This window comes from Oncorhynchus masou, unplaced genomic scaffold (genome assembly GCF_036934945.1).
Source record: "Oncorhynchus masou masou isolate Uvic2021 unplaced genomic scaffold, UVic_Omas_1.1 unplaced_scaffold_625, whole genome shotgun sequence".
Classification (NCBI taxonomy): Eukaryota; Metazoa; Chordata; class Actinopteri; order Salmoniformes; family Salmonidae; genus Oncorhynchus; species Oncorhynchus masou.
In genome coordinates, this window is record NW_027016844.1 from 258396 (window position 1) to 284077 (window position 25682).

The 25682-nt window shown below is 47.2% G+C and overlaps 1 protein-coding gene across 2 annotated transcripts in view; it reads left to right on the top strand.

Annotated features, from left to right (window-relative positions):
• Window positions 1–22123, top strand: part of LOC135539248 (vam6/Vps39-like protein) — a 65601-nt gene extending 43478 nt beyond the window's left edge. For both annotated transcript variants that reach the window (XM_064965071.1, XM_064965072.1), the window contains 7 exons: window positions 2670–2798; window positions 3219–3321; window positions 5239–5284; window positions 8384–8533; window positions 20105–20239; window positions 20443–20534; window positions 20731–22123. In XM_064965071.1, the coding sequence (XP_064821143.1) occupies window positions 2670–2798; window positions 3219–3321; window positions 5239–5284; window positions 8384–8533; window positions 20105–20239; window positions 20443–20534; window positions 20731–20812 (737 nt within the window). In that variant the 3' untranslated portion in view covers window positions 20813–22123. The remainder of the gene's footprint in view (window positions 1–2669; window positions 2799–3218; window positions 3322–5238; window positions 5285–8383; window positions 8534–20104; window positions 20240–20442; window positions 20535–20730) is intronic.
• The last annotated feature ends 3559 nt before the right edge of the window (window positions 22124–25682 follow it).

The following is a 25682-nucleotide window of genomic DNA, read 5'->3' on the forward strand; positions in this document are numbered from 1 at the left end:
CATATCCATCACTACCATCACTACCATCACATCCATCACTACCATCACATCCATCACTACCATCACTACCATCACATCCATCACTACCATCACATCCGTCACTACCATCACATCCGTCACTACCATCACATCCGTCACTACCATCACATCCGTCACTACCATCACATCCGTCACTACCATCACATCCGTCACTACCATCACATCCGTCACTACCATCACATCCATCACTACCCTCACTACCATCATATCCATCACTACCCTCACTACGCTCACTACCCTCACTACCATCACTACCCTCACTACCCTCACATCCATCACTACCATCACATCCATCACATCCATCACATCCATCACTACCATATCCATCACTACCATCACTACCATCATATCCATCACATCCATCACTACCATCACATCCATCTCTACCATCACTACCGTCACTACCATCACATCCGTCACAACCATCACATCCGTCACAACCATCACATCCGTCACTACCATCACATCCGTCACTACCATCACATCCGTATCACTACCATCACATCCGTCACTACCATCACATCCGTCACTACCATCACATCCGTCACTACCATCACATCCGTCACTACCATCACATCCGTCACTACCATCACATCCGTCACTACCATCACATCCGTCACTACCATCACATCCGTCACTACCCTCACTATGCTCACTACCCTCACTACCATCATATCCATCACTACCATCACTATGCTCACTACCCTCACTACCATCACTACCCTCACTACCATCACATCCATCATATCCATCACTACCCTCACTACCCTCACTACCATCACATCCATCATATCCATCACATCCCTCACTACCCTCACTACCATCATATCCATCACTACCATCACATCCATCACATCCATCACTACCATATCCATCACTACCAACACATCCATCACTACCATCATATCCATCACATCCATCACTACCCTCACTACCATCACTACCATCACTACCATCATATCCATCACATCCATCACTACCATCACATCCATCACTACCCACACTACCATCACATCCATCTCTACCCTCACTACCCTCACTACCGTCACATCCATCACTACCGTCACATCCATCACTACCGTCACTACCGTCACTACCATCATATCCATCACTACCGTCACTTCCATCGCTACCGTCACTACCCTCACTAACGTCACTACAAACACTACCATCACTACCCTTACTACCATCACTACCCTCACTTCCATCACTACCATCACTTCCATCACTACCCTTACTACCGTCACTACCATCAATTCCATCAGGGGACTTTTATTCATTGTTTTATTCAGAGTTACAACATTCAACCCACACAGTGGATTTCGTGTTTTAATTTTGTTGTTATTGAAACCGAAGTCAAACCAACCTCGAACAGCAGTAATCTCTCAGCACCATCAGCCTCTGTATCTTACTGGACTGAACAGCAGTAATCTCTCAGCACCATCAGCCTCCGGATCTTACTGGACTGAACAGCAGTAATCTCTCAGCACCATCAGCCTCCGGATCTTACTGGACTGAACAGCAGTAATCTCTCAGCACCATCAGCCTCTGTATCTTACTGGACTGAACAGCAGTAATCTCTCAGCACCATCAGCCTCTGTATCTTACTGGACTGAACAGCAGTAATCTCTCAGCACCATCAGCCTCCGGATCTTACTGGACTGAACAGCAGTAATCTCTCAGCACCATCAGCCTCCGGATCTTACTGGACTGAACAGCAGTAATCTCTCAGCACCATCAGCCTCCGTATCTTACTGGACTGAACAGCAGTAATCTCTCAGCACCATCAGCCTCCGGATCTTACTGGACTGAACAGCAGTAATCTCTCAGCACCATCAGCCTCCGGATCTTACTGGACTGAACAGCAGTAATCTCTCAGCACCATCAGCCTCCGGATCTTACTGGACTGACAAAACGGACAAAATACTTTGTGGGGTCCTGAGGAAAATCTAGTATCATCGATGTCACAGAAGAATAAATGGTGTTTGGCCCCATCAACCTTCCCTGACGAGGTTAAAATCTGTCATTCTGCCCCTGAGCAAGGAAGTTAACCCACTGTTCCCCGGGCGCTGAAGACGTGGAGGTTGATTAAAGGCAGCCCCCCTCACCTCTCTGATTCAGAGGGGTTGGGTTAAACGTGGAAGACACACCTCTCTGATTCAGAGGGGTTGGGTTAAACGTGGAAGACACACCTCTCTGATTCAGAGGGGTTGGGTTAAACGTGGGAGACACACCTCTCTGATTCAGAGGGGTTGGGTTAAACGTGGAAGACACACCTCTCTGATTCAGAGGGGTTGGGTTAAACGTGGAAGACACACCTCTCTGATTCAGAGGGGTTGGGTTAAACGTGGGAGACACGCCTCTCTGATTCAGAGGGGTTGGGTTAAACGTGGAAGACACACCTCTCTGATTCAGAGGGGTTGGGTTAAATGCGGAAGACACACCTCTGATTCAGAGGGGTTGGGTTAAATGCGGAAGACACACCTCTGATTCAGAGGGGTTGGGTTAAATGCGGAAGACACATTTCGTTTGAAGACATTCAGTTTGACAACTGACTAGGTATCCCCCCTTTCCCTCCACAGCTGATATGTGATATTCTAATAAAATCTATCTGTTCTGTCTTCCTGTAGGGGTTCCTGCGGTGGCTGCTGGGAAGGAGGAGGGGGACCTGGGAGAGTTCAGGAGCAAGCTAGTGTGTTTCCTGGAGGTCTCTACCAGCTACGAACCAGGCCGACTCATCTCTGACTTCCCCTTCGATGGTGAGGATTGGATGGTTCCGGGTAGATTCAACAGTTATTGTGCCCCTGGCTGGTTGTACTTGCAGTGATCGTATGCAGTCCTTTTGTGTCTTCTTTAGTTGAAAGCACTGACTTGTAATTCGCTCTGGATGAGGGAGTTTGTTTGGTATTCTAGCCTGGTTCCAGATCGGTTTGTGCTGTCTTGCCAACTCCTATGGCTCATGGCTATATGCTAGCCTGCGTGACCGTGTGTTCACCATGCCACAAAGGCGAAGACCAGAGGATTGTGATATCCCAGAGGCCTTTGCATGAATGAGGAACAATTCTTAACAATGTGACCAGCGATGCTAGTTACCAACGACGCTGGGGAATCTGTTTTTTGAAAGCGAACTTGTCTTTAGCCTTTGAATCTTCAACCGAGCCATGCCGTTTGTCCGTCAGGTCTTCTGGAGGAGCGGGCCCTGCTGCTGGGTCGGATGGGGAAACACGAACAGGCCCTCTTCATCTACGTACACGTCCTGAAGGACACACACATGGCCAAGGAGTGAGTAGTGCTACCCACACACACACATACATACACCCACACACACATACATACACACATACACCCACAAACATACACACACACACACCCACATACACACACACACACCCACATACACACACACACACATACACACACACACACACATACACACCCACATACACACACATACACACACACATACACACATACACCCACAAACATACACACACACACCCACATACACACACACACCCACACACACATACACACACATACACAAACATACACACATACACCCACAAACATACACACATACACCCACAAACACATACCCCCCCCCCCATGACCATTGTACACTATATTACATGTTCAGCAGAGGATCTTAAAGAAAACTGCAGTTTCCTGCTTGTTCTATAGTACAGAATAGTCTCTCTTATTTTCCAGTATTTTTTTTAATGCACAGATTCTGGAAAATCTGTGCGTTTTGGGAAATTTGACCACCCTATGGATGAGTTCGTGGGAGGGCAGCCTGTTGACCACCCTATGGATGAGTTCGTGGGAGGGCAGCCTGTTGACCACCCTATGGATGAGTTCGTGGGACGACAGCCTGTTGACCACCCTATGGATGAGTTAGTGGGAGGGCAGCCTGTTGACCACCCTATGGATGAGTTAGTGGGAGGGCAGCCTGTTGACCACCCTATGGATGAGTTCGTGGGACGACAGCCTGTTGACCACCCTATGGATGAGTTAGTGGGAGGGCAGCCTGTTGACCACCCTATGGATGAGTTAGTGGGACTGCAGCCTGTTGACCACCCTATGGATGAGTTAGTGGGAGGGCAGCCTGTTGACCACCCTATGGATGAGTTCGTGGGACGACAGCCTGTTGACCACCCTATGGATGAGTTAGTGGGAGGGCAGCCTGTTGACCACCCTATGGATGAGTTAGTGGGAGGGCAGCCTGTTGACCACCCTATGGATGAGTAAGTGGGAGGGCAGCCTGTTGACCACCCTATGGATGAGTTAGTGGGAGGGCAGCTCGTTGACCACCCTATGGATGAGTTAGTGGGACGGCAGCTCGTTGACCACCCTATGGATGAGTTAGTGGGAGGGCAGCCTGTTGACCACCCTATGGATGAGTTAGTGGGAGGGCAGCATGTTGACCACCCTATGGATGAGTTAGTGGGACGGCAGCTCGTTGACCACCCTATGGATGAGTTAGTGGGAGGGCAGCCTGTTGACCACCCTATGGATGAGTTCGTGGGACGACAGCCTGTTGACCACCCTATGGATGAGTTAGTGGGAGGGCAGCCTGTTGACCACCCTATGGATGAGTTAGTGGGAGGGCAGCCTGTTGACCACCCTATGGATGAGTTAGTGGGAGGGCAGCCTGTTGACCACCCTATGGATGAGTTAGTGGGAGGGCAGCTCGTTGACCACCCTATGGATGAGTTAGTGGGAGGGCAGCCTGTTGACCACCCTATGGATGAGTTAGTGGGAGGGCAGCCTGTTGACCACCCTATGGATGAGTTAGTGGGAGGGCAGCTCGTTGACCACCCTATGGATGAGTTAGTGGGAGGGCAGCTCGTTGACCACCCTATGGATGAGTTTGTGGGAGGGCAGCCTGTTGACCACCCTATGGATGAGTTCGTGGGACGACAGCCTGTTGACCACCCTATGGATGAGTTAGTTGGAGGGCAGCCTGTTGACCACCCTATGGATGAGTTAGTGGGACTGCAGCCTGTTGACCACCCTATGGATGAGTTAGTGGGAGGGCAGCCTGTCTCCCACTCAAACATCCCACTAGCCATCAACAATAACAAGCTGTTTCCAAATAAGAAACGAAAACCATCTATATTATGGTTTCTCTCCAGGCGTTGTCTTTGCTGATGTTATTGTCAGTTATAATGGTGCCATTTTGTGTTTCTCTCCCTTCAGGTACTGTCACCGGCATTATGACAAAGACACGGACAGAAACAAAGATGTGAGTATCTCCCTCTGAATGACACGTGTTGAACTTGTACTGTAATACTTACAAGCTGTACATTTTACGCTATGGAAAACCTCTATTACCTCTGGTAATCCAGTGTTATTCTGGCGCAGGTGTACCTGTCTCTTAACCCCATGTTGTTATACAGGTGTACCTGTCTCTGAACCCCATGTTGTTATACAGGTGTACCTGTCTCTTAACCCCATGTTGTTATACAGGTGTACCTGTCTCTTAACCCCATGTTGTTGTTATGCAGGCGTACCTGTCTCTGAACCCCATGGTGTTGTTATACAGGCGTACCTGTCTCTTAACCCTATGTTGTTATACAGGTGTACCTGTCTCTGAACCCCATGTTGTTATACAGGTGTACCTGTCTCTGAACCCCATGTTGTTGTTATGCAGGTGTACCTGTCTCTGAACCCCATGTTGTTGTCATGCAGGTGTACCTGTCTCTGAACCCCATGTTGTTGTCATGCAGGTGTACCTGTCTCTGAACCCCATGTTGTTGTCATACAGGTGTACCTGTCTCTGAACCCCATGTTGTTGTCATACAGGTGTACCTGTCTCTGAACCCCATGTTGTTGTTATACAGGCGTACCTGTCTCTGAACCCCATGTTGTTATACAGGTGTACCTGTCTCTGAACCCCATGTTGTTGTTATACAGGTGTACCTGTCTCTGAACCCCATGTTGTTGTTATACAGGTGTACCTGTCTCTGAACCCCATGTTGTTGTTATACAGGCGTACCTGTCTCTGAACCCCATGTTGTTGTTATGCAGCCGTACCTGTCTATGAACCCCATGTTGTTGTTATGCAGGCGTACCTGTCTCTGAACCCCATGTTGTTGTCATACAGGTGTACCTGTCTCTGAACCCCATGTTGTTGTTATACAGGTGTACCTGTCTCTGAACCCCATGTTGTTGTTATGCAGGCGTACCTGTCTCTGAACCCCATGTTGTTGTTATACAGGTGTACCTGTCTCTGAACCCCATGATGTCATACAGGTGTACCTGTCTCTGAACCCCATGTTGTTGTTATACAGGTGTACCTGTCTCTGAACCCCATGTTGTTATACAGGTGTACCTGTCTCTGAACCCCATGTTGTTATACAGGTGTACCTGTCTCTGAACCCCATGTTGTTATACAGGTGTACCTGTCTCTGAACCCCATGTTGTTATACAGGTGTACCTGTCTCTGAACCCTATGTTGTTATACAGGTGTACCTGTCTCTGAACCCCATGTTGTTGTTATACAGGTGTACCTGTCTCTGAACCCCATGTTGTTGTTATACAGGTGTACCTGTCTCTGAACCCCATGTTGTTGTTATACAGGTGTACCTGTCTCTGAACCCCATGTTGTTGTTATACAGGTGTACCTGTCTCTGAACCCCATGTTGTTGTTATACAGGCGTACCTGTCTCTGAACCCCATGTTGTTGCTATTCAGGTGTACCTGTCTCTGAACCCCATGTTGTCGTTATACAGGTGTACCTGTCTCTGAAACCCATGTTGTTATACAGGTGTACCTGTCTCTGAACCCCATGTTGTTGTTATACAGGTGTACCTGTCTCTGAACCCCATGTTGTTATTATACAGGTGTACCTGTCTCTGAACCCCATGTTGTTGTTATACAGGTGTACCTGTCTCTGAACCCCATGTTGTTGTTATACAGGTGTACCTGTCTCTGAACCCCATGTTGTTGTTATACAGGTGTACCTGTCTCTGAACCCCATGTTGTTGTTATACAGGTGTACCTGTCTCTGAACCCCATGTTGTTGTTATACAGGTGTACCTGTCTCTGAACCCCATGTTGTTGTTTTACAGGTGTACCTGTCTCTGAACCCCATGTTGTTGTTATACAGGTGTACCCGTCTCTGAACCCCATGTTGTTGTTATACAGGTGTACCTGTCTCTGAACCCCATGTTGTTGTCATACAGGTGTACCTGTCTCTGAACCCCATGTTGTTGTTATACAGGCGTACCTGTCTCTGAACCCCATGTTGTTGCTATTCAGGTGTACCTGTCTCTGAACCCCATGTTGTCGTTATACAGGTGTACCTGTCTCTGAAACCCATGTTGTCGTTATACAGGTGTACCTGTCTCTGAACCCCATGTTGTTGTTATACAGGTGTACCTGTCTCTGAACCCCATGTTGTTATTATACAGGTGTACCTGTCTCTGAACCCCATGTTGTTATTATACAGGTGTACCTGTCTCTGAACCCCATGTTTTTGTTATACAGGTGTACCTGTCTCTGAACCCCATGTTGTTGTTATACAGGTGTACCTGTCTCTGAACCCCATGTTGTTGTTATACAGGTGTACCTGTCTCTGAACCCCATGTTGTTGTTATACAGGTGTACCTGTCTCGTAACCCCATGTTGTTGTTATACAGGTGTACCTGTCTCTGAACCCCATGTTGTTGTTATACAGGTGTACCTGTCTCTGAACCCCATGTTGTTGTTATACAGGTTTACCTGTCTCTTAACCCCATGTTGTTATACAGGTGTACCTGTCTCTGATCCCCATGTTGTTGTCATACAGGTGTACCTGTCTCTGAACCCCATGTTGTTGTTATACAGGTGTACCTGTCTCTGAACCCCATGTTGTTATACAGGTGTACCTGTCTCTGAACCCCATGATGTTATACAGGTGTACCTGTCTCTGAACCCCATGTTGTTGTTATACAGGTGTACCTGTCTCTTAACCCCATGTTGTTATACAGGTGTACCTGTCTCTGAACCCCATGTTGTTATACAGGTGTACCTGTCTCTGAACCCCATGTTGTTATACAGGTGTACCTGTCTCTGAACCCCATGTTGTTGTTATACAGGTGTACCTGTCTCTGAACCCCATGTTGTTATACAGGTGTACCTGTCTCTGAACCCCATGTTGTTGTTATACAGGTGTACCTGTCTCTGAACCCCATGTTGTTGTTATACAGGTGTACCTGTCTCTGAACCCCATGTTGTTGTTATACAGGTGTACCTGTCTCTGAACCCCATGTTGTTGTTATACAGGTGTACCTGTCTCTGAACCCCATGTTGTTGTTATACAGGTGTACCTGTCTCTGAACCCCATGTTGTTGTTATACAGGTGTACCTGTCTCTGCTGCGCATGTATTTGTCCCCTCCTGATGTCCACTGCCTTGGACCAATCAAAATGGAGCTGTCGGAGCCACAGACCAATCTAAAGGCAGCTCTACATGTCCTGGAGCTGCACCACAGCAAGCTGAATACCGCTAAGGTAGACTGCACCACAGCACTCTGAATACCACTAAGGTAGACTGCACCACAGCACTCTGAATACCACTAAGGTAGACTGAACCACAGCACTCTGAATACCACTAAGGTAGACTGCACCACAGCACTCTGAATACCACTAAGGTAGACTGCACCACAGCACTCTGAATACCACTAAGGTAGACTGCACCACAGCACTCTGAATACCACTAAGGTAGACTGCACCACAGCACTCTGAATACCACTAAGGTAGACTGCACCACAGCACTCTGAATACCACTAAGGTAGACTGCACCACAGCACTCTGAATACCACTAAGGTAGACTGAACCACAGCACTCTGAATACCACTAAGGTAGACTGAACCACAGCACTCTGAATACCACTAAGGTAGACTGAACCACAGCACTCTGAATACCACTAAGGTAGACTGCACCACAGCACTCTGAATACCACTAAGGTAGACTGAACCACAGCACTCTGAATACCACTAAGGTAGACTGAACCACAGCACTCTGAATACCACTAAGGTAGACTGAACCACAGCACTCTGAATACCACTAAGGTAGACTGCACCACAGCACTCTGAATACCACTAAGGTAGACTGAACCACAGCACTCTGAATACCACTAAGGTAGACTGCACCACAGCACTCTGAATACCACTAAGGTAGACTGCACCACAGCACTCTGAATACCACTAAGGTAGACTGAACCACAGCACTCTGAATACCACTAAGGTAGACTGAACCACAGCACTCTGAATACCACTAAGGTAGACTGCACCACAGCACTCTGAATACCACTAAGGTAGACTGCACCACAGCACTCTGAATACCACTAAGGTAGACTGCACCACAGCACTCTGAATACCACTAAGGTAGACTGCACCACAGCACTCTGAATACCACTAAGGTAGACTGAACCACAGCACTCTGAATATATAAGTACTTTTAATGTGGTTCTGCTCTCTCCTCTCCCTTACTGGGTTTTAATGTGGTTCTGCTCTCTCCTCTCCCGTACTGGGTTTTAATGTGGTTCTGCTCTCTCCTCTCCCTTACTGGGTTTTAATGTGGTTCTGCTCTCTCCTCTCCCTTACTGGGTTTTAATGTGGTTCTGCTCTCTCCTCTCCCTTACTGGGTTTTAATGTGGTTCTGCTCTCTCCTCTCCCTTACTGGGTTTTAATGTGGTTCTGCTCTCTCCTCTCCCTTACTGGGTTTTAATGTGGTTCTGCTCTCTCCTCTCCCTTACTGGGTTTTAATGTGGTTCTGCTCTCTCCTCTCCCTTACTGGGTTTTAATGTGGTTCTGCTCTCTCCTCTCCCTTACTGTGTTTTAATGGGGTTCTGCTCTCTCCTCTCCCTTACTGGGTTTTAATGGGGTTCTGCTCTCTCCTCTCCCATACTGGGTTTTAATGTGGTTCTGCTCTCTCCTCTCCCTTACTGGGTTTTAATGTGGTTCTGCTCTCTCCTCTCCCGTACTGGGTTTTAATGTGGTTCTGCTCTCTCCTCTCCCTTACTGGGTTTTAATGTGGTTCTGCCCTCTCCTCTCCCGTACTGGGTTTTAATGTGGTTCTGCTCTCTCCTCTCCCTTACTGGGTTTTAATGTGGTTCTGCTCTCTCCTCTCCCTTACTGGGTTTTAATGTGGTTCTGCTCTCTCCTCTCCCTTACTGGGTTTTAATGTGGTTCTGCTCTCTCCTCTCCCTTACTGGGTTTTAATGTGGTTCTGCCCTCTCCTCTCCCTTACTGGGTTTTAATGTGGTTCTGCTCTCTCCTCTCCCGTACTGGGTTTTAATGTGGTTCTGCTCTCTCCTCTCCCGTACTGGGTTTTAATGTGGTTCTGCTCTCTCCTCTCCCTTACTGGGTTTTAATGTGGTTCTGCTCTCTCCTCTCCATTACTGGGTTTTAATGTGGTTCTGCTCTCTCCTCTCCCTTACTGTGTTTTAATGTGGTTCTGCTCTCTCCTCTCCCGTACTGGGTTTTAATGTGCCTCTGCTTTCATTTCCCCTGGCTCAGAGCCTGACTTGCCAAGAGAGGAGGACAGGAAGGGCACATAACAAGAAACAAATTCAGTATCTCCTACAGTAAACACATACAGTATCTCCTACTGTAAACACATACAGTATCTCCTACTGTAAACACATACGGTATCTCCTACTGTAAACACATACGGTATCTCCTACTGTAAACACATACAGTATCTCCTACTGTAAACACATACAGTATCTCCTACTGTAAACACATACAGTATCTCCTACTGTAAACACATACGGTATCTCCTACTGTAAACACATACAGTATCTCCTACTGTAAACACATACAGTATCTCCTACTGTAAACACATACAGTATCTCCTACTGTAAACACATACAGTATCTCCTACTGTAAACACATACAGTATCTCCTACTGTAAACACATACAGTATCTCCTACAGTAAACACATACGGTATCTCCTACAGTAAACACATACGGTATCTCCTACAGTAAACACATACAGTATCTCCTACAGTAAACACGTACGGTATCTCCTACAGTAAACACGTACGGTATCTCCTACAGTAAACACGTACGGTATCTCCTACAGTAAACACGTACTGTATCTCCTACAGTAAACACGTACTGTATCTCCTACAGTAAACACGTACGGTATCTCCTAGAGAAAACACGTACGGTATCTCCTAGAGAAAACACGTACGGTATCTCCTAGAGAAAACACATACCGTATGTAGGGGATACTGTAGGAGATACCGTATGTGTTTTCTCTAGGAGATACTGTATCTTCTACTGTAAACACATACGGTGTCTCCTACAGTATCTCCTACTGTATCCTCTACTGTAAACACAACACGTTCCAGAGAGGTTTTTTTCTTCTCGTACTCCAGCTTGATAGATCAGAAATAGATCTCCTGTGGAGGTTAAAGGTCAATTCTCAAATATTGATCTATTTCCTGTGCGTCTCATTTCGACACCAAACCCACCACTGGTGTGCGTAGCCAAAGAGCCCTGTCTTCATGTCATCCAACAAATGGAAACGCCTTGAGTTTGTTAAACAACATTGGCACATGGATTGGCAATGGAGCTTTGGTCAAATGGCCTGAGAATAGAGGTCCTTGATCACACAGCAGTCACATCAAATCTAATTGTATTGGTCACATAGATATGGTTACCAGATGTTATTGGTCACATACACATGGTTAGCAGATGTTATTGGTCACATACACATGGTTAGCAGATGTTATTGGTCACATGGTTAGCAGATGTTATTGGTCACATGGTTAGCAGATGTTATTGGTCACATGGTTAGCAGATGTTATTGGTCACATGGTTAGCAGATGTTATTGGTCACATGGTTAGCAGATGTTATTGGTCACATGGTTAGCAGATGTTATTGGTCACATGCATATGGTTAGCAGATGTTATTGCGAGGGTAGCAAAATGCTTGTGCTTCTAGTTCCGACAGTGCAGTAATAACCAACAAGTAATCTAACAATTTCCCAACAACTACCTAATACACACACATCTAAAGCAGTAAATGAGAATATGTACATATGAATATATAGATGAGCGATGGACGAGTGGCATAGGCAAGATGCAGTAGATGGTATAGAGTACAGTATATACATATGAGATGAGTAATGCAAGATATGTAAACATTATTAAAGTGACATTGTTTAAAGTGACGATTGATCCATTTATTAAAGTGACCAGTGAGTGGGTCTCAATGTAGGCAGCAGCCTCTGTGTTAGTGATGGCTGTTTAACAGTCTGATGGCCTTGAGATAGAAGCTGTTTTTCAGTCTCTCGGTCCCAGCTTTGATGCACCTGTACTGACCACGCCTTCTGGATGATAGCGGGGTGAACAGGCAGTGGCTCGGGTGGTTGTTGTCCTTGATAATCTTTTTGGCTTTCCTGTGACATCGGGTGGTGTAGGTGTCCTGGAGAGCAGGTAGTTTTCCCCCGGTGATGCGTTGTGCAGACCGGACCACCCTCTGGAGAGCCCTGCGGTTTCGGTGCAGTTGCCGTACCAGGTGATACAGCCCGACAGGATGCTCTTGATTGTGCATCTGTAAAAGTTGGTCAGGGTTTTGGGTGACAAGCTCTCCTGAGGTTGACGAGGCGCTGTTGTGCCTTCTTCACCACAATGTCTATGTGGGTGGACCATTTCAGTTTGTCTGTGATACGCAGAGGAACGTTAAACTTTCCAGGCTACGATGGTCTTCTATCCTGAGCTGTAGTCGAGGAACAGCGTTCTTACATAGGTATTCCTCTTGTCCAGATGGGATAGGGCAGTGTGATGGTGATTGCGTCGTCTGTGGACCTGTTGAGGCGGTAAGCAAACTGAAGTGGGTCTAGGGTGGAGTAGGGTGGAGGTGATATGGTCCTTGACTAGCCTCTCAAAGCACTTCATGATGACAGAAGTGAGTGCTACGGGGCGCTAATCATTTAGTTATCTTTGCCTTCTTGGGCACAGGAATAATGGTGGCCATCTTGAAACGTGGAGACAGCAGACTGGGATGGGATTGAATATGTCTGCAAACACAAAAGCCAGCTGGTCTGCACATGCTCTGAGGATGCCGTCTGGGACAGCAGCATTGCGAAGATTAACACGTTTAAATGTTTTACTCACGTCGACCACGGAGAAGGAGAGGGGGTGTAGTTGTTGTAAGCGGGCCGTGACGGTGGCACTGTATTATCCTCAAAGTGGGCAAAAAAGTGGTTTAGTTTGTCTTGAAGCGTGACGTCGGTGTCCGTGACTGGGCTGGTTTTCTTTTTGTAATCCGTGATTGCCTGTAGACCCTGCCACATACGTCTTGTCTGAGCCGTTGAATTGCGACTCCACTTTGTCCCTGTACCGGCATTTCGCTTGTTTGATTGCCTTGCGGAGGAGTAACTACACTGTTTATATTCAGCCATATTCCCAGACCTGTTTCCATGGTTAAATGCGATGGTTCGCGCTTTCAGTTTTGAGCAAATGCCCCCATCCATCCACGGTTTCTGGTTAGGATAGGTTTTAATAGTCACAGTCTACAATGCACTTCCTTATAACATCTACTTCTTCTTTATAAATTCACTCACTGACTCAGCGTATCGGTCAATGTTATTCTCGGAGGCTGATAGGAACATATTCCAGTCCGTGTGATCAAAAGCGTGGATTCCAATTCGTCAGACCACCGTTGAATGGTTCTAGTCACCGGTACATCCTGTTTGAGTTTCTGCCTGTAAGACGGTAGGAACAAGATGGCGTCGTGGTCGGATTTGCCCAAGGAAGGGTAGGGGAGGGCTTTGTATGCATTGCATAAGTTAGAGTAGCAGTGGTCGAGTGCATTACATCTGCGTTTCCGACAATCAATATGCTGATTGAATTTAGGTAGCCTTGTTCTCAAATTTGCTTTGTTAAAATCCCCAGCCACAATAAATGCAGCCTCAGGATATATGGTTTCCAGTTTACATAGAGTCCAGGGAAGTTCCTTGAGGGCTGTTTAAGGGGGAATGTACACAGCTGTGAAGATAACTGACGAGAATTCTCTTGGGAGGTAATATGGCCGGCATTTGATTTTAAAGACTTCTAGGTCAGGTGAGCAGAAGGACTTGAGTTCCTGTATGTTGTTATGATTACACCATGAGTTGTTAATCATAAAGCATACACCCCCTGCCCTTCTTCTTCCCAGAGAGGTGTTTATCTCTGTCGGCGCGATGCATAGAGAAGCTGAACTGATTCCGACAACATATCCCGAGAGAGTCATGTTTCCGTGAAAACAGAGAATGTTACAATCTCTGATGTCTCTCTGGAAGGCAACCCTTGGTTGAATTTCGTCTACCTTGTTGTCGAGAGACGGGACTTTGGCGAGTAATATACTAGGGAGCGGTGGGTGGTGTGCACGTCTACGGACCAGAAAGCCGTCTGCCCCTTCTGCGGCTCCGTTGTTTTGGGTCGGCTTCTGGGATTAGATCCATTGTAACAATATAATAATACATTAAAAAATAAAAAATACTGCATAGTTTCCTAAGGACTCAAAGCGAGGCGACCATCTCTGTCGGCTCCATCTTGGTATGGCTCCATACAATAATCCCAAGCAGTGGTGGGTTTTGGTGTCGAAATGCATCCACAGAAAATGACCCCATACCTACTGTAAATTACGCTGGTGGATCTTTGATGTTATGGGGCTATTGAGCTTCCACGGGTCTCGGGGCCCTTTTTAAGGTCAACGGCATCATGATCTTTACCCAGTACCAGGACATTTTAGCCAAAAACCCTGGTTGCCAGGAGAATGAATCTTGCCCCCAAGTGGATCTTCCAGCAAGACAATAACCAATAAGCACACATGAAAAGCCCAAAAGAAACTGTTTATTGGCCACGAAATCAATGTTTTTTACCCCAATGAAAACATGTGGTTGGTCTGACCAATTGGAATCCGTGCTTCTACACCTGCATTGCTTGCTGTTGGGGGTTTTAGGCTGGGTTCCTGCACAGCACTTTGAGATATCAGCTGATGTACGAAGTGCTTTATAATTACATTTGATTTGATGTGGTTTGAATTGAAGAGGAAGGTCCAGAAGGAGGAGGAAGCATATGGAAGGTTCCCACAATGTGTTCTCCAGCTCATGAAACGTTTTAGAAAATTACATCGAAATTGTCGATAATTGAGTTGTCAATAATTTGTCAATAATTTTGACTACTTTTTTGAGAGAAAAAAAGTTCTTACTTATTTTGAGCAACAATATATTATGTTGTTTTGCTTTTTAACCACTAGGTTACCTGCCACCTCTACACTCTAACCACTAGGCTACCTGCCTCCTCTAACCACTAGGTTACCTGCCTCCTCTAACCACTAGGCTACCTGCCTCCTCTAACCACTAGGTTACCTACCTCCTCTAACCACTAGGTTACCAGCCTCCTCTAACCACTAGGCTACCTGCCTCCTCTAACCACTAGGCTACCTGCCTCCTCTAAACACTAGGCTACCTGCCTCCTCTAACCACTAGGCTACCTGCCTCCTCTAAACACTAGGCTACCTGCCTCCTCTAAACACTAGGCTACCTGCCTCCTCTAACCACTAGGCCACCTGCCTCCTCTAACCACTAGGCCACCTGCCTCCTCTAACCACTAGGCTACCTGCCTCCTCTAACCACTAGGCTACCTGCCTCCTCTACACTCTAACCACTAGGTTACCTGCCGCCCCTACACTCTAACAACTAGGTTACCTGCCTCCTCTACACTCTAACCACTAGGTTACCTGCCTCCTCTACACTCTAACCACTAGGCTACCCTGCCTCCTCTACACTCTAACCACTAGGTTACCTGCCTCCTCTACACTCTAACCACTAGGTTACCTGCCTCCTCTACACTCTAACCACTAGGTTACCCTGCCTCCTCTACACTCTAACCACTAGTTTACCTGCCTCCTCTACACTCTAACCACTAGGCTACCTGCCTCCTCTACACTCTAACCACTAGGGTACCTGCCTCCTCTACACTCTAACCACTAGGTTACCCTGCCTCCTCTACACTCTAACCAGTAGGCTACCCTGCCTCCTCTACACTCTAACCACTAGGTTACCTACCTCCTCTACACTCTAACCACTAGTTTACCTGCCTCCTCTACACTCTAACCACTAGGCTACCTGCCTCCTCTACACTCTAACCACTAGGTTACCTGCCTCCTCTACACTCTAACCACTAGATTACCTGCCTCCTCTACACTCTAACCACTAGGTTACCTGCCTCCTCTACACTCTAACCACTAGGTTACCTACCTCCTCTACACTCTAACCACTAGGTTACCTACCTCCTCTACACTCTAACCACTAGGTTACCTGCCTCCTCTACACTCTAACCACTAGGTTACCCTACCTCCTCTACACTCTAACCACTAGGTTCCCTGCCTCCTCTACACTCTAACCACTAGGTTACCTACCTCCTCTACACTCTAACCACTAGGTTACCTACCTCCTCTACACTCTAACCACTAGGTTACCTGCCTCCTCTACACTCTAACCAGTAGGCTACCCTGCCTCCTCTACACTCTAACCAGTAGGCTACCCTGCCTCCTCTACACTCTAACCACTAGGTTACCTGCCTCCCTCTACACTCTAACCAGTAGGCTACCCTGCCTCCTCTACACTCTAACCACTAGGTTACCTGCCTCCTCTACACTCTAACCACTAGGTTACCTGCCTCCTCTACACTCTAACCACTAGGTTACCTGCCTCCTCTACACTCTAACCACTAGGTTACCTGCCTCCTCTACACTCTAACCACTAGGTTACCTGCCTCCTCTACACTCTAACCACTAGGTTACCCTGCCTCCTCTACACTCTAACCACTAGGTTACCCTGCCTCCTCTACACTCTAACCACTAGGTTACCTACCTCCTCTACACTCTAACTGGTAGGCTACCCTGCCTCCTCTACACTCTAACCACTAGGTTACCCTGCCTCCTCTACACTCTAACCACTAGGTTACCTACCTCCTCTACACTCTAACCAGTAGGCTACCCTGCCTCCTCTACACTCTAACCACTAGGTTACCTGCCTCCTCTACACTCTAACCACTAGGTTACCTGCCTCCTCTACACTCTAACCACTAGGGTACCTGCCTCCTCTACACTCTAACCACTAGGTTACCTGCCTCCCTCTACACTCTAACCACTAGGTTACCTGCCTCCTCTACACTCTAACCACTAGGTTACCTGCCTCCTCTACACTCTAACCACTAGGGTACCTGCCTCCTCTACACTCTAACCACTAGGTTACCTGCCTCCTCTACACTCTAACCACTAGGTTACCTGCCTCCTCTACACTCTAACCACTAGGTTACCTGCCTCCTCTACACTCTAACCACTAGGTTACCCTACCTCCTCTACACTCTAACCACTAGGCTACCCTGCCTCCTCTACACTCTAACCACTAGGTTACCTACCTCCTCTATACTCTAACCACTAGGCTACCTGCCTCCTCTACACTCTAACCACTAGGCTACCTGCCTCCTCTACACTCTAACCACTAGATTACCTGCCTCCTCTACACTCTAACCACTAGGTTACCTGCCTCCTCTACACTCTAACCACTAGGTTACCTACCTCCTCTACACTCTAACCACTAGGTTACCTACCTCCTCTACACTCTAACCACTAGCTTACCTGCCTCCTCTACACTCTAACCACTAGGTTACCCTACCTCCTCTACACTCTAACCACTAGGTTACCCTACCTCCTCTACACTCTAACCACTAGGTTACCCTACCTCCTCTACACTCTAACCACTAGGTTACCCTACCTCCTCTACACTCTAACCACTAGGTTCCCTGCCTCCTCTACACTCTAACCACTAGGCCACCCTGCCTCCTCTACACTCTAACCACTAGGTTCCCTGCCTCCTCTACACTCTAACCACTAGGTTACCTACCTCCTCTACACTCTAACCACTAGGTTACCTACCTCCTCTACACTCTAACCACTAGGTTACCTGCCTCCTCTACACTCTAACCAGTAGGCTACCCTGCCTCCTCTACACTCTAACCAGTAGGCTACCCTGCCTCCTCTACACTCTAACCACTAGGTTACCTGCCTCCTCTACACTCTAACCAGTAGGCTACCCTGCCTCCTCTACACTCTAACCACTAGGTTACCTGCCTCCTCTACACTCTAACCACTAGGTTACCTGCCTCCTCTACACTCTAACCACTAGGTTACCTGCCTCCTCTACACTCTAACCACTAGGTTACCTGCCTCCTCTACACTCTAACCACTAGGTTACCTGCCTCCTCTACACTCTAACCACTAGGTTACCCTGCCTCCTCTACACTCTAACCACTAGGTTACCCTGCCTCCTCTACACTCTAACCACTAGGTTACCTACCTCCTCTACACTCTAACCAGTAGGCTACCCTGCCTCCTCTACACTCTAACCACTAGGTTACCCTGCCTCCTCTACACTCTAACCACTAGGTTACCTACCTCCTCTACACTCTAACCAGTAGGCTACCCTGCCTCCTCTACACTCTAACCACTAGGTTACCTGCCTCCTCTACACTCTAACCACTAGGTTACCTGCCTCCTCTACACTCTAACCACTAGGGTACCTGCCTCCTCTACACTCTAACCACTAGGTTACCTGCCTCCTCTACACTCTAACCACTAGGTTACCTGCCTCCTCTACACTCTAACCACTAGGTTACCTGCCTCCTCTACACTCTAACCACTAGGGTACCTGCCTCCTCTACACTCTAACCACTAGGTTACCTGCCTCCTCTACACTCTAACCACTAGGTTACCTGCCTCCTCTACACTCTAACCACTAGGTTACCTGCCTCCTCTACACTCTAACCACTAGGTTACCCTACCTCCTCTACACTCTAACCACTAGGCTACCCTGCCTCCTCTACACTCTAACCACTAGGTTACCTACCTCCTCTATACTCTAACCACTAGGCTACCTGCCTCCTCTACACTCTAACCACTAGGTTACCTGCCTCCTCTACACTCTAACCACTAGGTTACCTGCCTCCTCTACACTCTAACCACTAGGCTACCTGCCTCCTCTACTCTCTAACCACTAGGCTACCCTGCCTCCTCTACACTCTAACCACTAGGTTACCTACCTCCTCTACACTCTAACCACTAGGCTACCCTGCCTCCTCTACACTCTAACCACTAGGTTACCTGCCTCCTCTACACTCTAACCACTAGGCTACCTGCCTCCTCTACACTCTAACCACTAGGCTACCTGCCTCCTCTACTCTCTAACCACTAGGCTACCTGCCTCCTCTACTCTCTAACCACTAGGCTACCCTGCCTCCTCTACACTCTAACCACTAGGTTACCTACCTCCTCTACACTCTAACCACTAGGCTACCCTGCCTCCTCTACACTCTAACCACTAGGTTACCTACCTCCTCTATACTCTAACCACTAGGCTACCTGCCTCCTCTACACTCTAACCACTAGGTTACCTACCTCCTCTACACTCTAACCACTAGGCTACCCTGCCTCCTCTACACTCTAACCACTAGGTTACCCTGCCGCCTCTACACTCTAACCACTAGGTTACCTACCTCCTCTACACTCTAACCACTAGGCTACCCTGCCTCCTCTACACTCTAACCACCAGGTTACCCTGCCTCCTCTACACTCTAACCACTAGGTTACCCTGCCGCCTCTACACTCTAACCACTAGGTTACCTGCCTCCTCTACACTCTAACCACTAGGCTACCTGCCTCCTCTACACTCTAACCACTAGGCTACCCTGCCTCCTCTACTCTCTAACCACTAGGCTACCCTGCCTCCTCTACACTCTAACCACTAGGTTACCTACCTCCTCTACACTCTAACCACTAGGCTACCCTGCCTCCTCTACACTCTAACCACTAGGTTACCTGCCTCTACACTCTAACCACTAGGTTACCTGCCTCCTCTACACTCTAACCACTAGGTTACCTACCTCCTCTACACTCTAACCACTAGGCTACCCTGCCTCCTCTACACTCTAACCACTAGGTTACCTACCTCCTCTATACAGTCATTGTTTCCCCTGATAAACACCACTGTTTCTACCATCTCTGTCTCTGTTCCCCACCAGGCCATCGACCTGCTGCCAGCCAATACTCAGATCAGACAGATCCGTGTGTTCCTGGAGAGTGTTCTGGAGGAGAAGGCCCAGAGGAAACGCTTTGACCAGGTCCTCAAGAGTCTGCTGCAGGCCGAGTTCCTACGGGTGAGCTGGGGGTGTGTGTGTGAGAGAGCTGGGGGGGGTTAGGCTGAGGAAACTATTTGACCAGGTCGTCAAGAGTTCCTATGGGTGAGCTGGGTGTGTGTGTGTGAGAGCGAGATGGACATTGTGTGTGTCGTTTCTACCCACCTGACGCGTGTGCGTTTGTTTGTTTGTTTGTTTGTTTGTTTGTTTGTTTGTTTGTGCAGGTCCAGGAGGAGCGTATCTTCCACCAGCAGGTCAAGTGTACCATCTCAGAAGAGAAGACCTGCCGGGTCTGTAAGAAGAAGATAGGCAACAGGTAACACTGGTTTGGTGCTACTTTGTTGACCTGAATCGCCAAGCCATCTATTTACACCATCCCCTTTTAGTACGAACATCAATGCTTCATAAACTCCTACAACTAGGTCATATACATTCTGTATAAGAGATCATGTGAATATGTAGTTAAGGCTCCGTTTGTATACTGTTACTGATTCACCTGTCTGTCTGTGCAGCGCCTTCGCCAGGTATCCCAACGGTGTCGTCGTTCATTACTTCTGCTGTAAGGACCGAGGGGTGTGTCCTATTGAGCAGTGACACCAAAATAGTGTCCTCTTGTGGACGACATGTTCCTTAGCGGCACCCTGACGGAGGGAGCTGGGTTTGTCTGAAACACTTCCACAGCAGCTTGGCTGTTCAGCTGACTCATCTCTGGAACTCTGGAACTCTGGAACTCTGGAACTCTGGAACTCTGGAACTCTGGAACTCTGGATCTCTGGAACTCTGGATCTCTGGATCTCTGGAACTCTGGAACTCTGGATCTCTGGAACTCTGGATCTCTGGATCTCTGGAACTCTGGAACTCTGGATCTCTGGAACTCTGGAACTCTGGATCTCTGGCTGCTTCTGTCTGGAATTGTGGAATGCTGTTCCTCTCCCTCCCGATCTCGCTGTCTCTCTGACTCTCGCTGTCTCTCTCTGACTCTCGCGGTCTCTCTCTGACTCTCGCTGTCTCTGTCTTTCTCTCTGATTCTGTCTCTCTGACTCTCTCTCTGATTCTGTCTCTCTGACTCTCTCTCTGTCTCTCTCTGACTCTTGCTGACTCTCTGTCTATCTAATATTCGGATAATCTTTATTAGCATGAATGACTAAGCCACTGTTGCTAAAGCGAAGTGAGATAATGTAATCAAAAATAACAGTAAAAAAAAATGAATATTGATGGTGATTAGATAAAGGAGACTAATATATATATTATACACAATCGTTCAGAATTTTGGGGTCACTTAGAAATATCCTGGTTTTTGAAAGAAAAGCTCATTTTTTTTGTCCATTAAAAATAACATCAAATTAATCAGAAATACAGTGTAGACATTGTTAATGTTGTAAATGACTGTTGTAGCTGGAAACGGCTGATCTTTAATGGAATATCTACGTAGGCATACAGAGGCCCATTATCAGCAACCATCACTCCTGTGTTCCAATGGCGCGTTGTGTTAGCTCATCCAAGGTTATCATTTTAAAAGACAAACGCCCTTCACAGAACAGTGTAAACTGGGCCTCTTTCAATGAAGATATTCCATTAAAACTCAGCCTTGCCTCGTTTCCTCCTCTACTCATCTCATCCTCAACACGCTATAGGCTATACATAGAGGAGAGTTAAGCTGATGGTGTGTGTGTGTGTGTGTGTGTGTGTGTGTGTGTGTACTTAAAAGCATCCCTTTGCTTTTCACTTTTCATGTTGTTCTCAGCGACCCGTTTGTTTCTAAGGAAATGGTTGAAAACCACTCCAGATTATAATGTAACGACTAAACTTCTAATATGGTTCGATGTGCACAAACAAGTTCTTTTGTTGTTCTTTTTTTTAAATATCTCAGTTGCCTCAATATAAACCCTTCTGTCTTGACATAGACGCCATTTGTTTGATTGTTTGAACATCCACAGTTTCAAAATACATATTTTTTTTGATTGATCGTTTGTGAAAAAACCTGAAAGAAGATCAGTTCAGCTCGGCGACCATTTTCTTCCTCATCACAGAAGTCTGACGGTTTAAAAGGTTTGATTTAAGTCTTTATTCTTAAATCATGTTGTCGTCTGACTGGGACTGAAGGACGCTGTACTGTATGTCGGAGTGGAAGGTTTCTCTGCTTCCCAATTGGCACCCTGTTCCCTACATAGTTCACTATTCCCCTATAGTGCACTACTTTAGACCAGAGCCCTGTTCCCTACATAGTGCACTACTTTAGACCACAACCCTATTCCCTATATAGTGCACTACTTTAGACCAGGGCCCTATTCCCTATATAGTGCACTACTTTAGACCACAACCCTATTCCCTATATAGTGCACTACTTTAGACCAGGGCCCTATTCCCTACATAGTGCACTACTTTAGACCAGAGCCCTATTCCCTACATAGTGCACTACTTTAGACCAGGGCCCTATTCCCTATATAGTGCACTACTTTAGACCACAGACCTATTCCGTACATAGTGCACAACTTTAGACCACAGCCCTATTCCCTACATAGTGCACAACTTTAGACCAGAGCCCTATTCCCTACATAGTGCACTACTTTAGACCAGGGAATAATGCCATTTGGGATGCATACACACAACCAACTGTCCACCTGTTTAATATTGGGTTGTTCCACCAATTGGGCCTTTTGAGAAGGGGCAGTGGTAGCTTAATCAGCCATGAATCCCCTTGTGGAAGCTTAACCAGCCATGAATCCCCTTGTGGAAGCTTAACCAGTCATGAATCCCCTTGTGGAAGCTTAATCAGCCATGAATCCCCTTGTGGAAGCTTAACCAGCCATGAATCCCCTTGTGGAAGCTTAATCAGCCATGAATCCCCTTGTGGAAGCTTAACCAGCCATGAATCCCCTTGTGACAGAGGCAGTGGAAGCTTAATCAGCCATGAATCCCCTTGTGGAAGCTTAACCAGTCATGAATCCCCCCTGTGGAAGCTTAACCAGTCATGAATCCCCTTGTGACAGGCAGTGGAAGCTTAACCGGCCATGAATCCCCTTGTGGAAGCTTAACCAGCCATGAATCCCCTTGTGGAAGCTTAACCAGCCATGAATCCCCTTGTGGAAGCTTAATCAGCCATGAATCCCCCTGTGGAAGCTTAACCAGCCATGAATCCCCCTGTGGAAGCTTAATCAGCCATGAATCCCCCTGTGGAAGCTTAACCAGCCATGAATCCCCCTGTGACAGAGGCAGTGGAAGCTTAACCAGCCATGAATCCCCTTGTGATGTGCAACAGGGGGGGGCATTGAATGCAAGCTTCAAACAAAAAATGGTATTGTAGAAAAATCTCTAGCCTGTCTATCTGGGTAAAAGGGTTGGCGAGTTATGCTCGACCAGCTCGTTTTCCACCACAAAACACCAGAAAAATGAACAAAAAACTTATAGAATCATCTCACCTGCTTTTAGACTATAATTTGACTATTAGATGGTCAATGTTTCTTTTAGAAAAAAACTATTTAAAAAGGAATATTTTCACCATATTAAAACAAGGGTTCAGTTCACATAACAGGGTCGACCATCAAACGAGGGTTCAGTTCACATAACAGGGTCGACCATCAAACGAGGGTTTAGTTCACATAACAGGGTCGACCATCAAACGAGGGTTCAGTTCACATAACAGGGTCGACCATCAAACGAGGGTTCAGTTCACATAACAGGGTCGACCATCAAACGAGGGTTCAGTTCACATAACACGGTCGACCATCAAACGAGGGTTCAGTTCACATAACAGGGTCGACCATCAAACGAGGGTTCAGTTCACATAACAGGGTCGACCATCAAACGAGGGTTCAGTTCACATAACAGGGTCGACCATCAAACGAGGGTTCAGTTCACATAACACGGCCGACCATCAAACGAGGGTTTAGTTCACATAACAGGGTCGACCATCAAACGAGGGTTCAGTTCACATAACAGGGTCGACCATCAAACGAGGGTTCAGTTCACATAACAGGGTCGACCATCAAACGAGGGTTCAGTTCACATAACAGGGTCGACCATCAAACGAGGGTTCAGTTCACATAACACGGCCGACCATCAAACGAGGGTTCAGTTCACATAACACGGTCGACCATCAAACGAGGGTTCAGTTCACATAACAGGGTCGACCATCAAACGAGGGTTCAGTTCACATAACAGGGTCGACCATCAAACGAGGGTTCAGTTCACATAACACGGTCGACCATCAAACGAGGGTTCAGTTCACATAACACGGTCGACCATCAAACGAGGGTTCAGTTCACATAACAGGTTCGACCATCAAACGAGGGTTCAGTTCACATAACACGGCGACCATCAAACGAGGGTTCAGTTCACATAACAGGGTCGACCATCAAACGAGGGTTCAGTTCATAACACGGTCGACCATCAAACGAGGGTTCAGTTCACATAACACGGTCGACCATCAAACGAGGGTTCAGTTCACATAACAGGGTCGACCATCAAACGAGGGTTCAGTTCACATAACAGGGTCGACCATCAAAAGAGGGTTCAGTTCACATAACAAGGTCGACCATCAAACGAGGGTTCAGTTCACATAACAGGTTCGACCATCAAACGAGGGTTCAGTTCACATAACACGGTCGACCATCAAACGAGGGTTCAGTTCACATAACAGGGTCGACCATCAAACGAGGGTTCAGTTCACATAACACGGTCGACCATCAAACGAGGGTTCAGTTCACATAACAGGGTCGACCATCAAACGAGGGTTCAGTTCACATAACAGGGCTCGACCATCAAACGAGGGTTCAGTTCACATAACACGGTCGACCATCAAAAGAGGCACAGGTTTTAAAAATACATTTAAAAAAATGTCAAACTAATAAGCACCATAAATAGGCTGTTATTAATATCTATTGTAAATAAGAATTTGTTCTTTGATTGATTGGATTTATTTGACAATTTGTCTAAACCATATACAAAATATACTTATATACATATACTCCAGCTGCTAACGCCTCCACATCCAATTTAATAAAATCATCCAGGACAACACGATAAAGCTTAACAACTTATTTCCATTGTGGTCCTTTTGAAGAGGGAAGAGGAGAGAGGGAATGAGGAAGAGGAGAGAGGGAAGGAGGAATGGGGAAGAGGAGAGAGGGAATGAGGAAGAGGAGAGAGGGAAGGAGGAATGGGGAAGAGGAGAGAGGGAATGAGGAAGAGAGAGGGAATGAGGAAGAGGAGAGAGGGAAGGAGGAATGGGGAAGAGGGAAGAGGAGAGAGGAATGAGGAAGAGGAGAGAGGGAAGGAGGAAGAGGAGAGAGGGAAGGAGGAATGGGGTAGAGGAGAGAGGGAATGAGGAAGAGGAGAGAGGGAAGGAGGAAGAGGAGAGAGGGAAGAGGAGAGAGGGAATGAGGAAGAGGAGAGAGGGAATGAGGAAGAGGAGAGAGGGAATGAGGAAGAGGAGAGAGGGAAGGAGGAAGAGGAAGAGGAGAGG